Here is a 27,857-nt window from a genome sequence, read left to right as displayed (position 1 = left end):
CCACTTTCAACATGCTTAACAAACTACAGTTTCCAGGATTCTTGGAGTAAAGACTGTTTAAAGTGGTATGATACTGCTTTAAACCCTTTTAACTTTGAACCATAGCTGCCAAGTTTTCCCTTTTCTCACGAGGAAGCCTATTCAGCATAAGGGAATTTCCCTTAAAAAATGGGAGAACTTGGCAGCTATGCTTTGAACTAGGCCCAGTAACATGTGCTTCACTTTTTAAGCACTGCCCCATCAAGTCTAGCCAAAGCATGTTGCCACTGGCTTAGCATTCAAGGTATCTTAACCAACATCTATCTATCTATCTATCTATCTATCTATCTATCTATCTATCTAGTACTTTTTTCTGGGGGGTATGCAGGGGTATGCATACCCCTAAACATTTTGTGAATCTTTGTACTTTTGTCCATTTACTGTATTTACTTTTCCTGATTTGAACTGTAAAATGGTGATTTTCTTGAGTCAAAATGAGAGTACCTCTAAACATTTTTTTTAGAAAAAAGCACTATCTGTCTGTCTGTCTGTCTATCTATCATTTCTCACTCTTTCATACACACACAGACACAGACACAGACACAGACACAAACACACACACACACACACACACACACAATATGTCTGCATATGATTTGCTTATATAAATTATGTGGAAGGACGTGTGGATCCAGAATTGGCCTCCACAGTCAGTTATCGACTCACTTTTAAAACCATGTTTATGGAAGATAATCTTACTCGGCTACGAGTGATCACCAAAGAAGAAGATCAACATTGTTCTGTCTAAACAAAGCATATAACAATATATTGAGAGAGATATGCCACAAGTGGTTTATTCTTATTTATATTCAACCTTTTCCCCAAAACCAGGCCTTAAGGCAGTACACAAAAATTAAAACAAACGTGAAAAGCTAAAAGCATAAAGGATTACAGTTAAAAAGCAATTAAACTATAATAGAATTAACATGACATGAAAACAGATCTATAAAATCAAGTAAATAAAAGTCTTTCCCCTAAAAAACAGTCAGTTCCCAAAAGCCCACTGGAATAAAACAGTCTTCACTTTGCTGGCAGAAATATAAGGAGGAGGGAGCCTATTTAGCTTCTCTAGGAAGGGAGTTCCAAAGTTTGGGATCAGCCACTGAGAAGGCTTTATAAAGTTATCACCTTTGTGCAGTCATCACTTCTGAGCCCAGTCAAGTTTTTATGCTGCAGGGGTTATTATATTGCTAGGGCCAATTATATTGCTAGACCTACAGTACTATCATAGTTTTAATAAAGGCATGCAGTAGTAATTCACTGCACATTTTGGCACTTTACATCTTCAAAGTGTAATAATACATTTATTAATTAATCCTCACTATTCTCTAGTGAGGCAGGTCTCTGCTTGTAAAGCTGGACTCCAGGCACCTATAAAAATAGCACTGAAAAGCTAAATGTGCACATTGCTGCCACAGCTGTCATGCAGTAAATCTCAGGGAAAAACCACTGGGTAAAAAATTAATTTTGGAGATACCGGTAGTTGAAAATTAGATGCGATGCAGGAAGCAGCAAAATGTGAGACATAGGTGTCGTATGCACTTCAGGGTGCCACCCAGAGTAGCTGGGGAAGCTGAGCCAGATGGGCGGGGTATAAATATTATTATTATTAGCTTGATTGTGAGTACAATTCATAGCACTGAAAAGGGGAATGGAATCATTTCCCATATGCTAGTATACAGGATGCTAAACTGAGCATCAGGGCAGTGTGATATGGGATTTCCATGCTGGTTGTATCTAGTGATGGGGAGAAATTCTATTTGGTCTGCATTTAAAGGCAAACTTACCTAATTTGCACTTTTCCAAAACAAAGTGAGAACCAAAACCCAACCATCCTTCAAAATTCACACTTCTCTGAGTTTTGCAGTGCAGTTCTTGATCATGTAATGTGCACAAAAATACACATTCTAGCTGTGCTTTTCTTCCGGAAAAAAGGTGCCGGAACTCACCATGAAGTTGTTACCAGTGCTTTTCTTCTAGGGGGGAAAATGTGCTGGTACTGTGTAACCTTGAGTACTCCCAGAAAAAAGCACTTCATACTAATGCAAAGCATATATTAGTGAAAACAACATATAAAAATGTATAGTATTAGGGAAAATGTAATGCAAACATCTGTATATCAGGTAAAATTGCATTTAAAAAATGTGTATTTTAGGAGAAATCTCCACAAGCTAGGACTTGTTTTCAAAGCTTGACTGACACTTTAAGCACTTTGAAACATCATGTGTATTCACAGGGCGGCCCAGGTATTAGGCAGGCTGCTGTAGGTGGTGGAAGCCCCTTAAAGGGCATCCCCATGTGTGCCCCACCTGCCCCACTGCCTCCACCATTGGCAGAGAAGTAGCGCTGATTTCTGGTGAGGGCTCAATGGAATCATCTCACCCAAAATTGGCACTAGTACCAGCACCACTGCTGTGCTGGTGGTGGAGGCAGCAGGGTGGACAGGGCAGGGAGGCACTTCCTGTTTCTCCTCAAGTGGTGAAATGGCACCCACCGCCCCTGTGTAGTCAGTTGAACAAATTTCCTTCAAGAAGAAAATAAACCCAAGGGTAGATAATATTATATTAAAAGTTGTAGCAATTTTCAGGTGCTCCTTAGAACTTTCCGTTGGTTTTCACTAGGGGCTGCATCAATACTTCCATTGGGAGGGGAGGAGAATTTTCAAAAACGGTACCTAGGCTATGGTCTAATCTTATATGTGAAAGTAAGTTCTACTGTAAGTACCTTGCAGTGAGACTGGGATAGTAAATGTGTCTGTAAATTTTATCTTTCACCTTTCCCCTCCCAACCCTACTTGAAATTGAAAAAAGAAACCGAACTGAGAATTTTGGGTGTAAATGGGAGAGCCTCTGAATGTAATATGCTTCCTGATTATGTTATTTTTGGCTCTGTTCTGTATTTTTTCAGATAGGGATAAAGCCCCACAAACAGGAGGACATTTCGAGTCACAAGGACTATTCCCGGAAGACACTTATTGCCTTGGTCACCTCTGGTTTGCTGCTGGCATTTCTGGGATTGGCTGCATACTTCCTTATGAAACGACAGAGCTGGAGCCCCATGGGAGAGAGGCTGGTTAGTGCTTATAGCTGGCAAAACAAGTAGAGAGATCTCTAAGTTCAGCAGGAGTGTGAAAGGAAGAATGGTGGAAGCTTTGTAGAGACTGCTTGCTGGCTAAGAATTTCAAATAGTTAGCTGTCTATTTCAGGAGTTTAAAAAGAGGCGAGTGATGGTGAAAAAGATGTAGTGAGCCTACTTTTTTTTACGTTAGCAATTAACACATCTTGTTAGACCAGGGGGAAAGTTGAACTGCTTGCGGTTGTTCCAAAAAAGTTGTCCCCTACCATTCAACTGAAAAAGTTTAATGATAATAAAGGACATGAGAAATAATATTATTCTTTGATACATGGGTTGCCTTCCTGTTTATGGTTCCCTCTTTATAGCTTGTACTGTATTGTGCTGCCAACATCCAACTTCTAACTCTACCAGTTATATTCAATTGTAATTACATTTGTGTTTACAGATTAATATTTTGAGATGTTCGTATATTGGTACACAAACTCAGCAAACCGAGAGCTGAAATTTGTATTATACTTGTTTGCATGTATAAACAAGCCTGAAGACCCCCCCCCCTTTTTTTTAAGGCAAAGGAGCTGTAGAAGGAGGCAATGCAAGAGGGAGCAATATTTTTCCCAATAGCAGAAATGCCTGAGTTAAAGACCAAATGTTTCTTTTCGGTGTGAAATTTAAACCAATTTGTTGTCCACTTGATTCAGTTATCTAACTCTGCATTTTGTTATTATTTTCTGCCTCCTCCATTTAGGGTGAAGATCTATATTACACAGAAAATGATAACCATGGCAACACTGTGGTTTCTGTGGCTTCTCATGAACCGTCTGACCTGCAGGATAAACCAAACTTCAATGGAGGGGCTCGGGAAAATGGGACTGGTCAACCAACCTCAAAAAATGGACATTCAACCAAGCCCCATGTTGTGGCTGACACTGAACTGTGAAAAGGATATGGCCAAAAGCCTTATTAACGTGGCTTGAAAGACCAGAGTGGAAATATAGAGGAGCTAGAGTGCAAGGGTGCCATAAATGGAATCATAATCATTTTATCTTTTACAAAGAATTCAAAAATCCCATTCCAAAGCATACATTTTTAACAAGCTGCCACAGGACTTAGTGGTGCGCACAAGCTTTTGTTTGCTTAGCAAGCTGCTTCAATGGGATTTGGCTTGTTCATAGTATCTTTTTTTGCTCTCTCTCAGACCAAAATAAGATGTGACTGTCCCTTACAGCCATCTATCTAGGGAAAGGACAGGGGTGCTTCTCTAGAAATTTAGAGTAGATTTATCATTGTTAGGAATCTCCTTTTCAGCTCCAGTGCTGATTAGGGGGAGGAAGGATCTCTTCACAGTGAGAATAAATAAAAATAAATGTTAATGAACAATAAGGCATTTTACCACCTAGGTCAGCAATTCTGAGTACTGATTCACATGATGACCCTTTTCTCATGGTAAAGTCAACATAAGAGAACCGATATTGTGAATGCTCAAACACATGGCTGTATTTTGCCTCAACCTAGCTCAACCCACATTTAATTTTTTTCACGATACAAAAAATTGCCATTTGGATGCTCTATTTATTGGTCCAAGTCACTATACTAAATCAATGAAAAGGCAACCTGAGAGTTAAAACAAATTGTGTGCATCAAACCTCAGGAAACCCACTAACATTGTTACTTCTTTGGTAGATATCATTTGTCATTCCCACATCTAGACCCAGCTCAGGCATCTCACTCCAGCCTTTCTACTATGTGATGCAATGCCCTTAACACACACTGACAAGAACTCAGCAGCCGATCCCACAAGCCTTCTCAAGTACCATTTGGCAATCACCAAACAACATAAGACGACTGGGCGTATAAGACAACCCCCAACTTTTCCAGTTAAAATATAGAGTTTGGGATATACTCACTGTATAAGAAATACGACCCGGCGTGTAAGACGACCCCTGACTTTTGAGAAGATTTTCCTGGGCTAAAAAGTAGTCTTATACGCAGGAATATACTGTAAACTTAATGGGGCTTAATTCTAAGAAAACTTGTATATGACTTGTGTTGTAAATGAAGTAAACTGACTGTTTGGAGCTTTTGAACCCTATTTCCAAACAAACAAACAAACAAACAAACAAGAGTATGTTTGTAAATGTAAATCTTTGCCTTAATCACATCTGGTGTCTCACTTTTTGTATATTTGTTTTGCTCTATATATTTCCCTTTCCCCCCCCCCAAAAAAAAAGAATACTAGGAAGCTGTTTCCTTATGTTGTGCTTTATTATTCCTATTCCCCAAGTTAAATGCCATTCTGGGGTTTGTTGACTCTGTATTATTATTTTTGTATGTTGTACAATGCAGTACAAAATATGAATAGGCTTTGAAATGAATTACCTTTTCTTCCCCCAACCCAGTCAGTATGATCATTATTATTTTACATTTAAACCTGCAGATTATCAATAGGGATAACAGGAAATTCTAATATGAATGATGCTTGGATCTCGGATAATGTGTCCACCATCCAGTGACTTAGGCCACATCTTCACAACACATTTTAAGCAGTATTGTACCACTTTAAACAGTCACGGCTTCCCACAAAGAATGCTAAGAACTGCAGTTTATTAAGGGCATTAACAGTTGTTAAAGGTAAAGGTAAAAGGACCCCTGACCATTAGGTCCAGTCGTGACCAACTCTGGGGTTGCGTGCTCATCTCGCATTATTGGCCGAGGGAGCCGGCGTATAGCTTCCAGGTCATGTGGCCAGCATGACAAAGCCGCTTCTGGCAAACCAGAGCAGCACATGGAAACGCCGGCTTTCCGTTTAACAGTTGTTAGAGGACCCCTATTTCCCACATTGAGCTACGATTCTGAGTGGCTTAAACATCCAGTCCCTCATTCGGGAGAACGTTACAGTAAGCTACCGTAAAGGAGCAACAACCAGGAAGGCTACTGCCACTGCCATCCCCCATTATCTGTGGTGGTTGCCTTGCTCTGCCTAATGGTAGAGCCAGCCCAGATCATAATTAACTGGTATTTTACATTTATTACATTAAGGCAGGTGTACTGTAAAACAGAGAACTTTATTTAAACAAGCTTCCTTTGACTCCTAACTCTCTCTGACACACCTGCTCTCTATACTGAACCACTTCCTGGTAGCTGTTCCCTTAACCTGTGCCTTCCCTCTGTGTTATAAGTCTCTCTCCCCCCAACATCTGTCCTAACCCTCTTACTTAGTTCCACATACATTGATACAGTGGGTGGGTGTATATTAAGACTGCAATCACCTGGGGCCTGTGAATAATAACCTAATCTATGGGAGGGTTTTCAGATGTGTATCAATTAACCACACCCACTTTTCTGGCCAGCTGGATCTATAACCAATCTGAATTGAAAGCAGCATGTTGAGGAGGAGCAGGAACAATTCTGGATTGAGAAAAGGTACATTTTTTGTGTTGCAAATGGGTTTATTGTGTATGTGGCCTGAAGCAGCTTTGTGACTGCAGACCAGCACACTCTCAAGTCTCTCAGCTAACAAGAGGATTAACAGTTATATCATTTGAAATACTTTGCATTTAGCCACTTTGATTATGTTTTATACTGAATCATGAGATAGAAGGTATCAGGAGTAAATTGAATTTGTGTAATACTTATGAGTATTCAAAACAAATGCATTGTCTGTAAAGTAGGGGTGGGGAACTTCAGGCCTGAGGACCAATTGCAGCCTTCCAGGCCTTTCTATAGGGCCCTCAGAACTCTCCCCAGACCAGAAGAAAACACGGGCCCTTGGGCTGAAAAAGGTTTCCCTCACCTGTGCTGTAAAGGAAGGATTTTCATTCTTACTTTACAGATTAAAACAAATAAGAATGCTGAGGCCAGGCCTTCCCAATTCATAGTTCAGTCACTTATCCAGAGATTTTGCACAGATACAATGAAAGCTTTCTGTTAGTAGGGATAGCTTGAGTGCCAGAGCCAGATGGTAGCCACTTGATCTTAGCCTTAACCTATGGCATTGTGACTAAAAATCAGTATAGCACTGTCTGGGCTGAGGCAATCATGGGAATGGATCCTGAGTTGTGTCAGGCTCCCTTTCTAACATTACATTAGTGGTGCAGGAGCTATTGCAGTACAGCTTTTCTATGGTACTCAGGTAAAATGAGACAGTCTAAGCCACATGGAAGGTGTTGTTGTTTTTTTTGCTGCGACTCCTCCCACTATCTCTGCTAAAGCCAGGAAACACCCAGCTTCAGCAGAGGTTCCAGGTGAAGAAGAAAGGACGGCACCCTTCTCCCAGGTTTCTGCACATAAACCTACAAACACACACACACACACACACACTTATTTAAATGTCGAGAAGTATTTCTCTTCAGAACCTTTGACCTTCCAGATGTTAATGAATTCCAATTCCCATCATCCTTGGCCATCACCCATGCTTGCTGGGCCTCATGAGGGTTGGAATTCAGCAACATCTGGAGCTCAGAAGGTTCCAAACACTGGGTTTAAAGCAGGGCCGGCCCTATGGCTAAGCTGGGTGGCGCAGGGCGCCACAGCGCCGGCCCGCTAGGGGGCGCATCGCAGCTGCACCCGCCCACCAGCCGCTCTCGGCAGTAGCGCTGCGCACTGAGCCCGCCCGTCGCGCTGGGAAACGGGGCGGGGGGCCCCCGGGGGGATCCGTCGCACCACAGCGCCAGAGGTGCTTAAGACGGCCCTGGTTTAAAGGATCCTGAGGAGAGCAGTACAGTGACTGACAGGGAACTCCCAGCCCAACCGAGAACCTGTGCCTGCTCTCAACTTTTGGGGGCTGCAAGAGGGCAGCGCCTTCCTTTTCCCTCTGCAGTTTTAAGTGGAGTAGGGGTGAGGAGATTATTCTGCTGGTGTAGCTCCACCAGTTTTCACTGCTGGCAGCATCTTCCTGCTAGCTACCCACATTACTAATGCAGATAGTTTTGTATAAACTCCCTTTAGGAGTTGCAATTGAACAAACTATCACATGTCATAAATTAAGACTGTGTCTACAACTAAAGTAAGAATCAGGAAATAAAGTCATTTCCAAAACTTAATTTTGCTGACCCTCACATTTTAGTGAACCTTTTGACATACCTCTGCTCTGCCTCAGGCAAATTTCTCAGCTCAGAAAAAAATAAATATAGCCTGATCTGTGGTAACAGAAGAAAAAAAATGCTGTTCCCAAACAGTGTGAACCCAAAGGAAATACAGTGCATTTTTCCAGCAGAGGTGCAGAACATGAGAGAATTCCAGTCCGGAAAGGCTGTGCTCAGAGCTACAGGAAGTTTCCCCCAAGTGTGTAAACACAGTCAGGCTTGGCTTGAACAAAACTGAAGGTACTCTTACTCCTTCCTTATCAATCTACATGCATTTCTTCCTTGCAGAAATTCCTTCTTAATCTTTTGCTTTTGAAAATTCTGAAGGTGATAAGAGTTTCTCCCTCCCTAATTTCTTAACAATTTCTCTGCTATGAGAAAGTAACAGAAGTAATCTAAAACTTCATCTTATTTGGATCTATAGGTGGCTCCTTACTATTAGAAGTGCAGGAGCCTAGTACCTCATGGAAAGAATAATATTCCACCTGTCACAGATGGGGTGTTGGCTACTCCCGAGTAAGCACTCCACACATCCTCTGGATTTTCATAGTTTTATTGTGCATGCTATATACAGTGGTGAGATGTCTCAAATCATGTCTGCTCTGCATGGGGCAGAAGCCCACAATGGCGTCTCGTGGGCTCTGACCCCCCTTTTAAGCCTGGGCATCCAAACGCCCCTCCTCCTTGCTCTATGGGTCCTCTGTGGTCCCAAACCAGGCTCCTGAGGTGCCGGTCTACCTCCTTTCCAGCCCCTGCTGAAGCTAGCTCCTCCCCTGCTTCCCTGCTACCAGCCTGGAGCTGAGCCACCAGGACTCTGCAGAGCCCTGGACCCGTCTTAACCCTTCCTGTTCCTGATTTAAACTCCCAGACTTGCTGTTGCTCTCCCATCTGATGGAAGTAAGCAGAGTGGGCTGCTCTCTGCAAGCCCTCTCTCTTACACCACCTATTGCAGGGAGAATTGTTTCATTGAACTACACTATCCTGTCCTGTGCAATTATTTAAGTGGCAGAGGTCAAAAACGCAGGGTTTTAGGTTCTATCTCCTCTGTTGTCAAGTTGCTGTGAGTTACAGGTTGGTCATGAACCCACCTTGTAAAGAATGGATAAACCATCCATTCTCAAATATAACTTTTTATTTAAATAATGCATTTGATTTTATGGGGAAGTGTGATACATGGCAGTTCAGGAAGAATTTTCATTCAATTACAATTGGAATTGTCTGAAGAATTTAAGTTAGCCATTAGATTTCTACACGAGTCAGTGAACACATTGACCTGCTCTAGAACTTCAAAGAGAAACCGGGAATGGTCAAATTCACAACTCCTCTGGACTGGGCAAAGGTTCAGAATAAATGATCAACACCTGCATAGGGCTTTAGACTTTAAACCAATTACAGTGGTACCTCTGGTTAAGAACTTAATTCGTTCTGGAGGTCTGTTCTTAACCTGAAACTGTTCTTAACCTGAAGCACCACTTTAGCTAATGGGGCCTCCTGCTGCTGCCGCGCCGCCAGAGCACGATTTCTGTTCTCATCCTGAAGCAAAGTTCTTAACCCGAGGTACTATTTCTGGGTTAGCGGAGTCTGTAACCTGAAGCGTTTGTAACTCAAATTCTACACTTAACACCAATTGATTTTTTATTACTTCTTTGGAAACTCTTAATAATCCTTCCTCTTGGTGGGATTGAAGGCTATTAGGATTTTCCCAGCTGGGTGTAACTGAATAACTGTGTCTGTGAGATCTTGCTAATAACACAGTTTAAGGGACCATTTCCAGTGTAAAACATTAAGAAGTTTTACTTCTTCTGGCAGGCCACAAACACTCCACCCTGCTGGTGTGAACAGACACACTGGGAGTCTCATATGAAAGCATAAACACGTTGCTAGTGTTTCCATAAGATCAACTCATTATGCTGCAAATGTCATTCTATCTTTATCTTCCACACACACACACACCCCGAAAGCAGAAGTGCATTCCAATCCTATTAATGTTTACTCAGAAGCCACACTAGAATTCAGTGGGACTTAGCCCTGTAAGCAGGGCCGTTTTAAGCATATCTGGCGCCGTGGTGCGAAGATCCCTCCGGCGCCCCCCTGCCGGCCTGCGGCACCCAGCCTTGCCATAGGGCCGGCCCTGCCTGTAAGTGTGGCTACGAATGCAGCAAAATTCCTTAAAGGACTTTATAAATGTATGGGTTACTGATAGCAAAAGGGTAAGTTTTTCATTTCACCCTGTCCATCTCTCCTACACATACTTATTTGCTGTGAAATTTTATTCTCTTCACTAGTATTCTGGCAGATCACAAATGCTGGTAAGTGGCAGCATTCTGCCAAGCTGGCCTAGCCGTAGTATCCACAGAGTCAGAGCCCTTCTTGCCAAGTACAAACCCACAGATCTCAAAGGAGGGTCACCTCCACCTGATCCTACTCCTACCCCCCGCGCCCCGCTCCAGCAATATAGATCGGGTTAGGATTTCACTGTAAGCGTGCTTAGGACTGCAGCCTTATTTCAGTTTCCCTCGATATTAGATTTATACAGGGCTACAAGTTCTCTTTCCCCCTTTGGTGAGGCTCCTTTGCCTTTGAGTAGCTAGATGCCTGTTTGCTAGTTTAACTGCTACTTTACTGGAAATTGCGAGGATACAGCAGCCCTAAAAGTTAACATAACATAGTCTATACTCAAGGGTCATGGCAGTGAATATTATTTCTTATAGTGTGGGGCACAGTTGCCTCGGGGGGAGGGGAGGCTAATTACAATATTAGAGCCAGAAATGATGAATACCAAAGTCTTTTTCCTGCCTTATGTTCAGTTTGAGGAAAAGAGGTCCTAAAGCTGCACTCCTAATCCCACTAAACAATATTGAATTCAATAGGACTTATGAGTAGACATGGTGAAGGCTGTGTGCACACTATACTTTTAAAGTATACTTTTGAAGCACATCCTCAAAGAATTCTGGGCACTGTAGCTTACTCCTCACAGAGTTACAGTTCCCAGCAACACTTAACAAACAACAGTGCTCAGAATACTTTGAGCGAAAGAATGTGTTTTGAATGTTCTTTAAAGGTACGGTATAGATTGTACAGTAAGTTGTTGCTGCCTGCCTCCCTTCATTCTTTACATATTGAAATAAAGAAAGCTAGACAGGGTGGGGGGACCTTTTTTAAAATGTGATTCTGTTTTCCTTTGCACAGCTTGGCTCAGCTATAAAGAGAGCTGTATCTTTAGAACCACATCTGTGGTATGATAAAGTGCATGGTTGAATTCAAGATGTTTTCCTGACATATACAGACAAGAAAAATATTATTAGACTTGGATCAGTTGTACTAAAGTATTTGTGCAAGTTGCAAGTCAAGGAACCCACATATAAATGTTGGGCAGATTCAACTAGAAAGCTGTGCTGGCTCCTGCTAGTACAATGGACCCTGCTAGCACATGGAGGTTCCCCCTCCTTCTCCCATGTGCCCTTGCCCCCCCCATTGGCTTGGGAGTTCAGGAGAACCCCAGAAGCAGCACACAGGAGGAAGAGAGGAGAGATCGATCCACCCGGCAAACAGAAATGCTTGTGCTGATAGTATGACATTGAATTCCATCCTAAGACAATGGCAAACTCATAAACATTATTCAGTTACTGACAACCAAGAGGAAATAGGGGCAGCTTCAATCTTCCACTCACCACCTTATAAATTGTAAATTTCTGTATCTGTGATGTGTTGACAACTTCATGTTAGCTTAGCAATGAGGTTTTTATTGGGTGCCAAAATTAAATCAATAATTATATCAATAGCTCAGTGTGATTTCTCCAGGCATAGTAGCCAACTCCTCGATGCCAAGGTCTCTTCAACCTCCCCCCATAAAATATTTGAGAGGGGGCCCCCAAATGTTGATAGGCATTACTATTCAAATGGTATGTGCACGCCATGTCTTGTGATTATGTGGGGTGCGGCTTACCTTCCCCCCCAATATTTTATTCAAGTGAGTACCACTTCACAAAAGAAGCCAACTGCAGAGAGAGTCACCTCGGCAGTTGGGATTCCTGGGGAAGAAATGACAGAGTCCTAGGTTTTGACCTCTGGATCTGAGTTGGGGAAATACGGTAGACTAGTCTTCTTACTGCTTCACATTGAATCAACAGGTTCATAAGATTGTGGTGGCCTGTTCCTTCCTTTTCTTGCTGAGGTGATGCAATACAGCCTGAACACAGAACTTAAAGGCAGTTGCCTTGGGCCTACCCTGAACTTTCCTTTTCACCCAAGTACTTCAGAAGAACTAACTCCTGCAGGGCAATGAATTATCTAATCCTCACAGCTCACTCTGTTCACAGACCAAAGTCTACCTCACAGAAGCTGTATATATCAAAGGGTATGTTGTGCTGACAGTAATGCTGTGGGTGAATCCTGTGATCTCTCTGCAGCCATAAGGCTCTAATAGAACAACAAAGGACGATCTTGGGGTGAACACTGTGGCTTCCAGTAATTCTTGGTGTCTTGCAAAATGTGTCTCTGCTTTGGGATTTTGAGTAGACATGTAGTTGTACTGTCAGTGTTGCAGCTTTTTATTTCACAGCTGACTCATGCACACTTGGGGGGGAGGTTTATTCTGTGCTTTTAACTGCAGTTTGCAGATATTATTCGGGGATAATGTGTAGTTCCAGGACTATGAAAACATCAGCTTCTGATTTCTACTGATCAGGCCGCTTTAAAAAGCATTGGAGCAGCCCAGGATATTGTTTTCTCATCATCTGGCAACCCTAGTTTATAATCTCTCTGTTTTTCTGTTTTTTAAAAGCAATGTTTCTGTTTCTCTTCTCTCCAGTATACTTTCGTAAATCTAAGGCCCCTTAGACACCTTGTAAGAAGTATCCCATTTAATCTAGCACAGGAGTTTTAATTAAATTGCATTCCTTATTCTTCTAGCAGAAATTGCTCTGCCCATAGCCTGAAAAATTGGAAGAGCACACTTCATTTTGATCTTGGAGTAGAAGTCAAGATGAAGAGCAGCATGTCAGGAAAATAATATTCCTTTTGCTTTAAAATTTAGGTCGTTTTTGAAAATTAAATTAAGAAAAATAAGCAAGAAAAACAGGAAGTACTGCCCTAAAGACAGAAATCAGCTTGTTGTTAGACAGGTTTGAGAAACATTACCATAAAATGTGTTACATGCAGCATTACCAACTTCTAAACAGGCCCTTGTTGCTGTCACTTCATGAGCAATTTGATCTGCAGCCATTGACAGGTAGTGTTTATCTCCATGCCATGGGATGCTTCACTTGCTTATTTCTGCAGATCAAATTATTTGCGAGAGGCACAGGAATAGGCTAAGCAGCCATTACCTTTTCTTGGCCATTTCGCAACCACCCTAGCCATCTTGAACAGTTCTTGTGATCTTATTCAGTGCTTTGACCTTACTCAGCTCATGATAGCCTCTCATTCTTACGCTTTCTCTGAAAAATAAGCTACTATTATAATGCCATCTTCTCAGCCTTGGAAGATACATCCACCTAGAAGAGTAATAATCTAACATAGCTTTAGTGTCCAAAATGTATCGAGAGTCCCTGGTGCAAAATTTATTTTGTTATTACTGTAGATGTTTTCCCCAAGGAGCAAAAAGGTGGCACATATCATTCTTTACTCATCTTCATCTTACCCCATAACAGCCATGTGTGGTGGGTTAGACTGTGAGATGGTGACTGGACCAAAGTCACAGTGAGTTTAATGGCTGAAAGGAAATTTGAATGCAGAGTTGCACTCTGACCACAATGCCATAGAATTGCCATATTGCTCAATATTCATTCCTGCCGTGTTCTGGTTTGATCTAATTTTGGAATAGTCATATTTGCTTAAAGATTAAGGTATCAATTGATCTTTATTACATTCCATGGGTTTTCTTTTCACATACTGTACTGGCACACAAAAGCCCCTTCATCATAATAACTTGTTCGTTGGAGACAAGGAAAATGGATTGATATGTTTTCACTAATAAATACCGGTAGATATTTAGTAGAATATCAGACTTAGTCACTCATAGTCAGCATCATTCTTTCTAGAGGTATGCTTGGCGGCAATTGTCTGGTAAAGGAAAACCAGAAGGATTTGAAGCTGCTATGTGATACAATGCCGCCATCTGCTGCACACATTTATATTTTAACATTTGAAAGATGAGGGAATATGCTAAATTACTTACATGAATGTCAATTTGCTTTTATGTTAAATCAGTTTTAAAAGAATTATGATGAAAGATACAACTGTAAAAATTAAGGACAGCAAAGGAACAGGTTTTTTAAAGTGTATATCAAATTTTCAAAAACAATAACAAAGAACAATTCCGTGGAGCAATTATTTCAGTGAGAATAAAATAAACAAAAGGTTAAGTAAACTTTTGCAGACATTACAATAAAATAGATTATTCAAATGAACATTTTGTAAGAGTTACATATCAATTATATGTATTGCCTTGCTACATAGAGAGATGTGTTGTTGGGGCACAGTATTATTATTTTTACTATGAGTTATATGAACAGAGATCAAACAACATCAAAAAGGCTTGCTTCTTAACCCCCTACAGAACCCTTCTATGGTGGGTTAAATGCTCAAACAAGGCAGTATCCCACCCCCTTTCAAATAGGAGGCAATGCATCTGTTTTGCCACTTGAAGGGAAACAGAAAGTGCTGTCCTTCTGCACCGCACCACCCTTACCTAGGTTGGGCAGTGGCAGTGGCAGGTTCTGGTGAGATCTCGCTGGAAATCAGTGCCAGTGCCGTTTCTCCACCAGTGGTGGAGGCGCTGTGGCAGACAGAGTGCCTGTGGGGGCACCACCTTGGGGGCTTCCATTGCCCAAGATGGCTGCTTCACCCCACCTTATGTGTGGGCCAGCCTTGCTCTCAAACTATCTGTCTCTAGAAGGACCCAACGCAGACTTCCAAGGTTTAGAGTCTGACTGCAGCCAGCAACAGAGCTAGCAGCTCCTTGGGGGTAAGAGTGGAAACAATGCATTACATAGTTTAGCCTTATAAACTACACCTTATTTTATTTTACAGATGTTATCTTCACACAAAGGAGATCCAATGTTTCACTTAGACAGTGATTGACTAAAGAGTGAATAAAAAGAAACGTATCATTCTGAAATAATCTTTTAGACTGTTTCAAAGCTTTTGCCAGATCAATTTTTATTGTCTTGATGTTTGTCTTCCTATATTTGGTTTATTTGTATAGGCTATGAAATCACACAAGGTAGGTTTTTTTATTTTAAAAAATCCTTTTTGGATTAACCTCTCAGTACTCTTAGATAGTGAATTTCTGTCTGGCTATTGGTCGAATAAAGTATTTTGATTGATTGATAGTGAATTTAAATCCCATAGATGCCACAAACCATAATTTTGAGCACCATTTCTCCAAAGTTAAACCTTTGGCGGCAGTTTTCTTTTGTTTATTCTTCACTCAGTTGTTTGGCCTAAGGAATTTCAGATGGAGCAAACCCATAACTTAAATTCTACACAGGCTGCACTAACACGATGAAATTGGTTGTTGCATCAGCTTCCATTAGTGTACCCTCTCCAGCTGTCTCTATGATAGCTAACACATTATGCTCAGTATGTCAAACTCTAACAGCTTGGAGGATCAGCTAAGTTACATACACATATTATATCACCAGTTTATGATACCGTAGGGCTGCTGGATCTCATGACCATGTAGGCAGTAAGCAGGGGAGGCCCTACTCCAAGTACCCCTTCCTCCTGAAGTGAAGTAGGTTGCGACAGAGGAACCAGACTTCCCTGCTGTGGCACACCCACTCTGGTATGTCACCCAGGCCATGCACTCGGTGCAAAAATATTATTTACCCAGGCCTTTTAATGTAGCACATATTACGTGGTTGTATATGTTCAAATGCTTTAAGCACTTACTTTAGTTTTTCTCCTTTTGTTGTTGTTTTAGCACCTCTTTTTTCCCCAAACATCATTGTGTTTCGTTTCAATTGTTTTGCACTGTTTTACATTGCAATCCTACATATGTCTATTCAGAAGTAAGTCCCACCGAGTCCTAGGTAAGTAAGTGTATCCTTCATGTTAATTTTGTGAGCTACTAAGAAACAGGGCAGAAATATATTACATAATTATCTAAGTAAATAACTGAGAACTCCCTTTGGCCCTAGGTCAAAATAAATCCAAACTCAACATGACTTAGATCCCATGACAGTATTGGTGGTGAAAAAGGTTTACGTCTCCATCAACCTTGCATCTGTTCAATGCCATTCAAATGAGTGTTAAAAGGGTTGTATGGCCACCCAGTTGGTGAACCCATGGAACCCTCAGTTGTAGCCCATTGTGACTTGGTCCAACTTGGATACAGAATCAGTATTAGGAACTAAACTGAAAGTCTTCATGGGCTGTGCTAGTCGTGACTGGCTGTATAAGCTACAGTTGATTTCGCCTGACAAAGTGCTTGGAAAAATTTGCCTCATGATGTGCTTCCTTAGCCTTTTCCATTTTTGACTGGTAATAGCATACATACAGCAAGACACTTACAACCTTGTTCATCATCATCATCATCATATAATAATATATTATTTATACCCCGCCCATCTGGCCGGGTCTCCCCCACCACTCTGGGCTGCTTCCAACACACATCAAAATACATTAAAATATCACAGACTAAAAACTTTCCTAAACAGGGCTGCCATCATCATCATCATTATTAATTAAATGTATATATGGTAGTGAATTGTTATTTAAATTTTTGGAATGCTCTCTCTAGGGAGGCTCGCCTGGCACTATCATTATATATCTTTAGGTACCAGGCAAAAACTTTGCTCCATAGCCAGGCCTTTGGCCTTTAGCTATATGTGACCTTTTAGCAGTGGGTAGCATAGCTGCCAAGTATCCCGTTTCCGCCGGGAAAACCCCTTTTTTCCTACCGTTTCCTGGCAGTCTCCCGTTTAGCTTTTTATCCCGATATTGTCCCTTAAAACTGCTTCTGCCGGCGGCCATTTTTCTGGTGCTGCTTTGCCCTTCTATGGGCACCAGAAAATGGCGCCGGCGGCGCCGGAAGTCGCTTCCACGCATGACCGGAAACGCGTAAAAGCTTTTACGTGTTTCCGGTCATGCGTGGAAGCGACTTCCGGCACTGGCGCCACCATTTTCTGGTGCCCATAGAAGAGCAAAGCGCCTCCGGAAGTTGCGTCTACGTAACTTCCGATGTCGCGGGCTGCCGATCCCGGATCTTTCCGTCCAGGACTTGGCAGGTATGGTGGGTAGGATATTTGTAACATATTTTTCCCCTTGGTTTTAATGTGTCAGAGAGTATTTTTTTGTCTGGTTGGTTGGTTATAAGTTGCTTTGGGTTGCCTACCTCATTGAAGGAGGGGGTAGCAAGATTCTTAATTATGAAACCATCTTTGAATGCTACTGGCCTTGGCAATTAGCAGTTAACTACATGGATTACTTGTTCACCTGGAATAGTTAGAATGGAAGCTGATAAGAAAACCCTTAATTCTTCTAGAAGAGGTAACCTTATTGAGTATTTATCACTGTCTGTTTGGGGTTTCAGCCCATAAGTATATGGGATATAGGGGTTGGTGAGAGCACACTAGTTTCAGAAGGCTTTTCTCAAACTCCCCTATGTTGTGATTTATTTGTTTTATTTAACAAACATTATATAAAGCTTAATTGTAACAAAACCTACAAGTGGTTTATAAGCAGTGATTTTGCTGTTTTGCTTCCTGACTCATTCGTGGCGTTTTATTGTGCTATATTCTATTGTTTTAATATACTGTTTAATATGCCTTTTGCTGAAAATAATATATACATACTGTATATTGTAGTAGTAGTAATAGTGCATTTTTCCTGGTATGTGCATACACATTTTTTTTGCTTAGAGCAGGAATCCCCAAACTTCGGCCCTCCAGATGTTTTAGACTACAATTCACATCTTCCCCGACCACTGGTCCTGTTAGCTAGGGATCATGGGAGTTGTAGGCCAAAACATCTGGAGGGCCACAGTTTGGGGATGCCTGGCTTAGAGTCACATTCCATGGTATTTAGAAGCCTACATAGAGTGGGAGAAAATACCCAGAACTGGGAATTTGTAGCACTCTTGCTGAAAAGTGTTGTAGCTTCACACAAGAGACATCATCAACTGCCTGGAACCAGTTTACTTGCTGGATTGCCTTATTCCATATATGCCCACTCAATCACTCAACCAGTCTGTGGAACTGGCACTGTTACAGGTGCCACATAATAGTGGTTTTGCAGTTGTAAGAATATTTTAGTGTGGCAGCACCTACACTTTGGAACTCCCTGCCTAGTGACACCAGGCAGCCAGTTGCCTTCTTCACTGCATTCCTTTCAACACCTGCTTAGAATAATTTTGTTCAGGCAAGCCTACCCAGAAATACAGGTGTTTGCTGTGTTTAATTTCTTTTTAGTTGTATTGGTATTAATCTTTTTTTAAAAAAAACACAAACTTTTAGTACCTATTTTTAACTGTTTTTATTGGTATTTTTAATGTTTCATTTTATATTGCTGCAAACCACTTGAAGTTTTTCAGGTTACAATCAGTAGTATATGCATTTTGTTAAATAAAAAAATAGAATTAAAACACTTAACAAAGCAGGTGGGGGATCAGAGGCACAAACACAGTAAAGCAGGTCTGCAGGCCTCAACTTACACCCTTCTTAGTACAAAGACAGACTACAAAGTGTCAGAGAGAGAGAGAGAGAGAGAGCAAGTCAACAAAAAGATGTACGCACCAAAACAAGTACAATACTGTAGTTTTAGATCTTATAGTAGGAGTTACTATATAGTGGCTGTTAATATATAATTCCATGTGCATGTAATGTTTTAAAAAACCTATAGAGATATTGTTGAATGAAAGTTTGTTTTGCAAAGTCAAAATGGTTTCAAATTTTTAAGGCTTTTAAAAAGAGAGAAATAATGGGGTGGGGTGTTGCAGTCTAGGATACAGCTTTTGACTGGTAAGGGGAGCTTGTTCCCATCTGGAAGGAAGTGGGATCTTGGGAAAGTTGAGAACTCATCCTTTCTGAGGGACTCTTTGAGGTCAGTATGCAGCTAGCTCTCATTACAGTGATAAATCTAGATAGAATACTTTTCTCTTTCGGAAGCGCTAATTCAATAATTTTGTGCTGTGATCATACAAATGTTTCATGCAGCTTTGTCTCAATAAGGTCGCTGTTAAGAATAGCATATTTTACATGACTTTTTACATTACTTAAGATATCATTTTACATGACTTGAATTCTTAAGCTGCCCAATTGTTCTTGTTGAACCATTTTTTCCTGTAACTGCCCGTTTGGGGGCTGAGCGTCCATCTTAAAAAAAAAAAAAAACCTTAGCAATTGGCCTTTTGCAGGGGGCAGGGACTCAAGTGAGTAGTGACTAGGGAGGCTGCTAGTGTTCCCGTCCATTTGCCAGGCCTGGAGCTGACTCGGTGCTGAGCAACAGCAGCATTCAGGTTTCTGGGAGTTGGAATGTTAGCATGTATATTTCATGAGAGAGAGAATGGTGGGGAACTTCTCAGCCTGTTCCTTCATAGGAGCTGCATGGCAGTGTTAAGTGGGCCAACAGATGTCCCTTTTATATTTGTATTGTAAGCTACAGCCCAACCACGCAAATCCCAGCGGTTTCCACATGTGCATCTCTCCAACCTGGCAAGCAAGAGGCATTGTTACAGTTCAAAGACACATTGCAACCAGGCTAAAGAACTGGAGGGCTATGTGGCACAGGGCCAAGGAGGGGTGTTGCCTGTGGGAAGGGATGTGGCTTTGAGGGAGGGGCGTCCTGGGCTGGTCCCTAGGGCCGACTAGACCTGGAAGTCACATTTGGCCCTTAGGCCTAAGGGACAGATTTATATGGAAGGGAAAAAGTTTGCAGAATGAGAATGTCCAAGGGAAAGTATTTCCCTAGTTCATAGAATGTAGAGTTGGAAGGGACCATGAGGGTCATATAGTCCAACCAATCTTTCCCCCAACATGGGTATGATTACACCACAGTGTGCATTTTTATTAAAGTACTGTAATAGCAAAATATTGGATAATGGAAAGTGTTATAGCACTATAACGATAATCTAAAAACAACCCCTGGAGCAGCCTTAAGTAATGAGAACTAGCATCTTCTTTCCAGTCTTTCAACCCTCCATTATTGAGGTGAGCAGAGAAGGTGGGAATTGGACTTGCATCAGACAAGCTTTAGAGGAGCTTTGGAAAGCAGCAGCCACGTTGAGGAGAGACAATAGAGCACATGCTTTGCATGCAGAACGTATCAGTTTCCGTCTCTGGCATCTCCAGTTAAAAAGGATCAGGAGTAGGTATTTATAAAATTTCTTGCCTGGGACCCTGGAGAGAATAAGACCAGATAATGCAGGACAAATGCTCTGGCATAAGTTTCCTAGGTTTTTTAAAGGGGAAAAACTATCCTCCTGTTGTGGAGATTAGGCTGCTCATAAGAGAGAACTGGGAAGAATGTAGGAGATGTTTATTCTGACTTCCAGATCAATGCTCTCCATGCTATAGTTAGCTCTGTTTTTAAGGCAGCATATGGATAAAGTTAATAAATAAATACTTTATTTGTTTACAAGGACAATAAAATTGGGAGTATTACTTCACCACTCCCTCTCTCCCACCCATTTCCTTTCCTTGTATTTCTCTTTTAAAATCCCAACATTTCCTTTTTCTTTGTATCTTCTTTCCTTTCCTAGTCTCTTTTTGGCCCAGAGGCAGTTTTTTATTTGGCAACACGCTATCATGTGGAAGGATGATAAGGTGTCTAATTAATAGATTAATTAGTTGTACAATGTTCTTAATGGCCTATTACAGGAAAAATCATTCAGACATTTTCCCCTTGTTGTGTGATATAATTTATGGCTGGGTCATAACATGGTTTATCAGCTCTTCTGCATGCTAAAGGGATGTTGCCAATTTAGGGTGGTTGTTGTTTCTGTTAATCATATGAATAATTATTTTAGCAAGCAAATAACCTTTAGATTTTTTTTGTGCAATGGTAGGAACATTAGCTGGGTGTGCTGGCTGGGGCTGATGGCAGTTGTAATTTCTCATTATTGCATGAGACCTATAATGGGAGACCTATAATACAGTACATGGGTATTTGCATGATGGGGGATGAACCCGAGAATCTTGTGTACATGAAGTTTTGGCAGTGGGGTGATGTTATATAGCAGGCATGTCCAACAGGTCGATCGCGGTATCAAGTTAGTGATTGTGTTCCTTTTGTCAAATCTCCCCTAAAAAAGCTCAACAACTCCTGGCATTGACAATGGGTAGATCACAGCCAGTCTTTTTATACCAGGCATCCCCAAACTAGGCCCTCCAGATGTTTTGGGACTACAGTTACCATCATCCCTGACCACAGGTCCTGTTAGCTAGGGATGATGGGAGTTGTAGTCCCAAAAACATCTGGAAGGCCGAGTTTGGAGATGCCTGTTTTATACTGTGAGTAGATGGCAGTCTCTTGGGAGTTTGATATGCCTGACCTACAGGGTCATGGAGAACTACTGAAGTATATGAGCTACACAATAAATTGCTTAATGTTGATATAACAGTGATATTATCACTGTTGGATATTGTTAATTGACCTGTTTTAAATGCTTAGATGCACTAGTAATTGTCAAACTGTCTATATCAGGCATCCCCAAACTGCGGCCTTCCAGATGTTTTTGGGACTACAACTCCCATCATCCCTAGCTAACAGGGCCAGTGGTCGGGGAAGTTGGGAATTGTAGTCCAAAACATCTGGAGGGCCGAAGTCTGGGGATGCCTGGTCCATATGTTATAATGTAACAATATTGTAATTGTTATGTATGGTATCTATGGATATTGTGCTCTTACTGTATTTACGGCTGCAATCCTAAAACTTTGGGTGGGAGGGGGAAACAGAGGCTATCTCCACCCTATTTCCGTTCCATTACTGCATTCCCATTTCCTCCAACGGGAGCTAAATAAATGGCAAAAAACCAGTGTCATCTTTTCTTTCAAAAGTTTCAAGACAGCTCAAAAATGAATAATATATCAAAACATATAAATTAATTTTTTTAATTAATGAACAAAATGAGCTACTACTGGAGAATCTTAATTATTTCAATCATGTTAATTGTAATTTTGTCAGCTTTATTATGGCCAATAGTTTTCTTATTAAAACTCAAAAGTGGTATGGTGGGACTTTATATCTAGATACATAACTGATTAAAATTTAAGGTTGTCTTGAATGTTAGTTCTACTCAGAGAAGACACAATAAAAGTAATTAATATGACTAACATAGGTCTTCTAATTTTAACAGGTCTGCTTTGAGTAGAACCAACATTAGAGACAACCCTTAGTAATTATTTTATTCATTGGATTGACAACCAGATTTTAATTGTTAGGTTTTGTTGTATTTCATATCAGATTTATTTCTCATATTGTGTCTATCTCCCCCTCCTTCATATTGTAATGACCTATGGTTATAATCAACACATATGAACTAAACTGAATAAAACAAAACATAAACCTGAATAAAAAAAATTACATACAGTCAGACATGTATAAAATCATAAAAATGGAACCAGTAAAAAAGAAAAAAATCACAGATATCTTAAAAAGACCAACTCAAATAGAATTAAAAGTCTGAGTACAAAATGAATTTTGTCTGGCACCCAGATATGACATAGGTGCTAAGCGTAGCTGCTTAGGACATAAATGCCATAATTTGGGCATCATTAAAGTATCATGGCAGGCTTAGGCAGTATGTGGACCGAGAACTCCCAGAAGTGCAAGCTGGATTTCGAAGGGGCAGAGGAACCAGAGACCAAATAGCAAACATGCACTGGATTATGGAGAAAGCTAGAGAGTTCCAGAAAAACGTCTACTTCTGCTTCATTGACTATGCAAAAGCCTTTGACTGTGTCGACCACAGCAAACTATGGCAAGTTCTTAAAGAATGGGAGTACCTGATCACCTCATCTGTCTCCTGAGAAATCTCTGTGTGGGACAATAAGCTACAGTTAGAACTGGATATGGAACAACTGATTGGTTCAAAATTGGGAAAGGAGTACAACAAGGTTGTATATTGTCTCCCTGCTTATTTAACTTATATGCAGAATTCATCATGCGAAACGCAGGACTGGATGAATCCCAAGCCGGAATTAAGATTGCCAGAAGAAATATCAACAACCTCAGATATGCAGATGACACAACCTTGATGGCAGAAAGTGAGGAGGAATTAAAGAACTTTTTAATGAGGGTGAAAGAGGAGAGCGCAAAATATGGTCTGAAGCTCAACATCAAAAAAACCAAGTTCATGGCCACTGGTCCCATCACCTCCTGGCAAATAGAAGGGGAAGAAATGGAGGCAGAGAGAGATTTTTCTTTCTTGGGCTCCTTGATCACTGCAGATGGTGACAGCAGTCACGAAATTAAAAGACGCCTGCTTCTTGGGAGAAAAGCAATGACAAACCTAGACAGCATCTTAAAAAGCAGAGACATCACCTTGCCAACAAAGGTCCATATAGTTAAAGCTATGGTTTCCCCAGTAGTGATGTATGGAAGTGAGAGCTGGACCATAAAGAAGGCTGATCGCCAAAGAATTGATGCTTTTGAATTATGGTGCTGGAGGAGACTCTTGAGAGTCCCATGGACTGCAAGAACATCAAACCTATCCATTCTGAAGGAAATCAGCCCTGAGTGCTCACTGGAAGGACAGATCCTGAAGCTGAGGCTCCAATACTTTGGCCACCTCATGAGAAGAGAAGACTTATTGGAAAAGACCCTGATGTTGGGAAAGATGGAGGGCACTAGGAGAAGGGGACGACAGAGGATGAAGTGGTTGGACAGTGTTCTCAAAGCTACGAACATGAGTCTGACCAAACTGCGGGAGACAGTGGAAGACAGGAGTGCCTGGCGTGCTCTGGTCCATGGGGTCACGAAGAGTCGGACACGACTAAAGGACTAAACAACAACAGCAACAAAGCATTATGATCTCTGGGCAGGTTTGTACATACTGTACTTAGAAAAAAACAGAAAAAAGGAAAACACACGGAAAAAACCACTTGTGAAAAAAAGATGCTGATGGGGTCATTCTGTTACCTGTTGTTGTTTTTAGTTGTGAAATTTGATTTTATAATGAAGTTGAAAATACTAGGAACCATGCACACTATTTAAAATATCACAAAATGAATCCATCTGACAGCGTCAGGCGCATATATATATATATATATATATATATATATATATATATATGTCCTGCATAATGAACATAACATGCTGATGCTTGTATTTGAGGATGTCTGCTCAAGCACAAAATATTCCTTATGTAGAATTCTAAGAACAGCATAATATGAAGGAAGAGCTATTCGCGGGGATTCAGAATTTTTATTTATTTATGTATTTAATAGATTTGTATGCTTACTGAGGCTGAGGTTGATGGGAGTTGTAGATCAGGAACATCTGGACACCCAAAGGTTCCCTACACCTGCTTTAATATGACATCCTGTTACTAAGATCCTGCTCTTAAAGTTAAAGGTCCCCAACTTCAAAATGCTGAAGGTAGAGTCTTCCTTGATCATCACTACTTTTCTTTCAACTTCCCCCCCCCCCATTCTTCAAAGAATAAATAAAAACCCTCTCCACACAGGAAAGATGTAGCTCCTATTTTGAGGGTGGTTATGCTTAAAAATGAAATTCTATTCATTTTTCTGGGAGTAGGCCCCACTGAATACAAACAGATTTACTGTGAAGTAAACCTGTCTCAAGGCTGCACCAATTTGAACCACTAGCTGGGACTGAATGCTATTTCATTTTTTTAAAATTCCTCATAAGAAACAATGCTGGAGAAAAGTTTTATCCACCTGCTCTATATCTTGCTAGTTTTCTTTCTGCAGGAATATATCATTTTTAGTTTTATGGCTGGTGCAGAGTATTCAATTTCCCACATTCAGTTATCACCCTCACCTTCAGTGAGAACTAGGCATTACTGTGCAGCTGTGATCCTGACCCCACTTACCTGAGAGCAAGCCGCACTGAATTCAATAGGTTTACCACTGACATGGTTAGAATTGCAAATAATTGTGCAGTACAAAAGTTGCAGTGTCTTGATTCTGAAATGCATCATCTTTGGAATTGAGTGAAGGGGAATCAGGTATTTCATTGGATTAATCTGCTCTTTAAATCTTTCTAACTCCAACTGCTTTCATCTACCCCACCCCCTTCATTTTTACTTTTGTATTGTGTACAGTATATTAAATTGTCTCTTGTGGGCAGAGACTAATATTTTAATATCTGAGAAGCACTTGGAAAATTCCTTGTGGTATGTAACAATAATAATATAATACTATATAATGCAATATGATTATAACTTGATATAATTCTATGATTCCTGTGCGAATATTACAATATCCGAGTTTGTTTAGTTCCTAAGCCCACTTAGAACTGATCGCTTTCTCCGTTCAGCCAATAAATATACGGAGGTGTACCGTGCTGAGCCAATAGCAGAGCTGGGTTGCTTTTGCAGCACTTTTTCATTCCTGAAACAAGCACATTCAGAGAATGGTGGGAGGCAGGAAGTTCTTGTGCTTAGCGGGGTCGGAGTGTACTTGCCGAAGAGCGGTACATCTTCGCCTCCACGCATGGACATGCTTAAAAAAGACAAGGCAGAAATGAATACAGCAAGTAGGCGGCATAGAAAAAGGAGACCTTGATCGTCATCTGACGCAGTTTGCATCGCGGAACAGTGGAGGGAGCCAGCAAAGAAGCCTGCAGAGGCGCGTAAACAAAACATGCCTGCGCCTCGTTTGGATGGATTCGCCGGGTAAGGTTTGTGCAAAATCTCATTACCGGAAGCTTGCTATGAACTGGCACGCAAGGAAGTAGATTTGATAATTACAAGGGGGACCTGTAACTTAAAACTGCATGTAGGCGGAGGAAAGCAGAGGTCTACAGGAATGACGCTCCAAGAATCTGCAGTATGTTGGAAGAGGCGACGTGGTTGACCTTGCGAAATATGCCCTGAACAGTTAAAGATGAAAAACAAATGAACGCCACGCAAGGAGGTAAGGCCGTCGATCCAGTGCGTTGTTAGGAGCCTTTTAAGAACGTTAGAAGGACAGCTGCTGGTAGTTTTGACTCGCCCCATGATGATTTTGAAGATCTTCGCTTTAATTTTGCTTGCAGCCTTCCTGGTTGACGAGAAAAACCTTCCACGTGATGTGACCTGAAGGGTTTCAAGCTGCTGTTCCAGGACAAGGACATTTTGTGCGAAGGCCTTTAAAAAAAAGGTTTAGCCGTTTCAAGGTCTCGCTTTTGGAATATTTCGGTGGCCTTTTTGGATGCGTGCAAATCGGGGGGCGGGGGGGGGGTCTGTTTTGTTCTTTTGTTTTTCCGAAACTAGCGTGAGCGGCAAGTGACCCACTTAAGACGGGCGGCCGCGCGATGGAGCCGCTCAGAAAAGCAGGGAACAGCTCCTGCTGCCGTCCTGTTGCAGGAGAAAGGGAAGCGCGCTCTGCAGCTCGGAGGGAAACGTTCTGTTCCGTCGCTGCCGCCGTTGCCGAGGCAATGACAGCGCCGACGATGATGCAAATGGTGTAACCGGTTCAAGAGGCGCACAAGCGCCGCCCACCTCGCCAGGAACCTGCATGCTGGGCTCTCAGGCGCACTTTCGACGCTTGCCGAGCTGGGTTGCCGGATAAAAGTCGCGCTTCAGTATTGCTGTGGGGAGAGGGAGAGATGGGCGGGCAGGCAGGCATGCTGCGGAACTGCGGCGCCTGCAGTTCCAAAGTTCTGTTTCTACAGCAGTGGCCCCTTTCCTTAGTACCCTGAGTTTCTGGGAGTGCTTTAAAAAGCATTTTGACAGCCGTGCAGCGGAGGATCTTAAGAGTTGCATGGCCTGGGCATGTTTGGTATGAGTAGTACTGTAAATTCAGTGGGGCATACTCCTAAGTCAGCGACTAGGCATAACATTTCCTGCCCTAAAGATTTTAGGAGCAAATTTCCGGGGGACTGCAGAGTGTAGACAAAGAAATGTGCAATTATTCTGCGGTTTATCATGTGCTTGTTGATACATGAGGTATAAGCAAGCTTTTCAGTAAAACAGAATTATTTGGTAAGTGTAAGGAGTCTCTGGTGTATTTGTTTTTTCCATTCTTTTTACTTGTTAGAGACTTGGAGGGTGCTTTCCGTGGACATGAGCTTTTAACCAAGGCCACATTGCTTTGAGCTTTCTAGAACTGTTTGTAGGCCAGCTGAAATTGGTATTGACAAAAGTAAGCTGCTTTCAAAAATTTGCTTTTTCCCCTTGCTACAGAAATTGTGAGTTTGGGGGAAATTATTGAAGAAGATGAAAACTTGCATTTATCTGAAGATGCACCCCACCCCACCCCACCCCACCCCACCCCGGCAGTGTCAAAAGAGCTGACATGTTCCTTGACATTACCAGGGAATGAATACTTTTATAAAGCATTGTGGCAAAGTATATGGGGTGTTTTTTGTTCAGTGCCTAGCAGACCACTCAGAATCCCCCCCCCCCGGCCCGGTTCTTTAACTTGCACAAGATTAGGAAAATGTAGTGTAGCAGCATGGTATCACATACACTATATAGAAAATGTAAATATTTGGTCCAGGTGGCTGCAGTTGATTATAGCACAGAATCTAATAAGGAAAGTTAGTTTGGTG

General features: G+C 41.5%; 1 protein-coding gene and 1 long non-coding RNA gene across 2 annotated transcripts in view; both read left to right on the top strand.

The window, feature by feature from the left end:
* CD34 (CD34 molecule) overlaps window positions 1–5,505 on the top strand; it is a 43,998-nt gene extending 38,493 nt beyond the window's left edge. Inside the window, exons 7-8 of the mRNA XM_035123034.2 lie at window positions 2,947–3,111; window positions 3,860–5,505. Coding sequence (XP_034978925.1) covers window positions 2,947–3,111; window positions 3,860–4,051 — 357 coding nt within the window. The 3' untranslated portion in view covers window positions 4,052–5,505. The remainder of the gene's footprint in view (window positions 1–2,946; window positions 3,112–3,859) is intronic.
* Window positions 5,506–25,728: 20,223 nt separating this feature from the next.
* LOC132592445 (uncharacterized) overlaps window positions 25,729–27,857 on the top strand; it is a 69,632-nt gene continuing 67,503 nt past the window's right edge. The window contains exon 1 of the long non-coding RNA XR_009557922.1: window positions 25,729–25,998. This is a non-coding gene — a long non-coding RNA (uncharacterized LOC132592445). The remainder of the gene's footprint in view (window positions 25,999–27,857) is intronic.

Source organism: Zootoca vivipara, chromosome 7, assembly GCF_963506605.1.
Source record: "Zootoca vivipara chromosome 7, rZooViv1.1, whole genome shotgun sequence".
NCBI lineage: Eukaryota > Metazoa > Chordata > Lepidosauria > Squamata > Lacertidae > Zootoca > Zootoca vivipara.
Note: the sequence above shows the minus strand (reverse complement) of the source record. Positions and strands in the feature narration are given on the sequence as shown.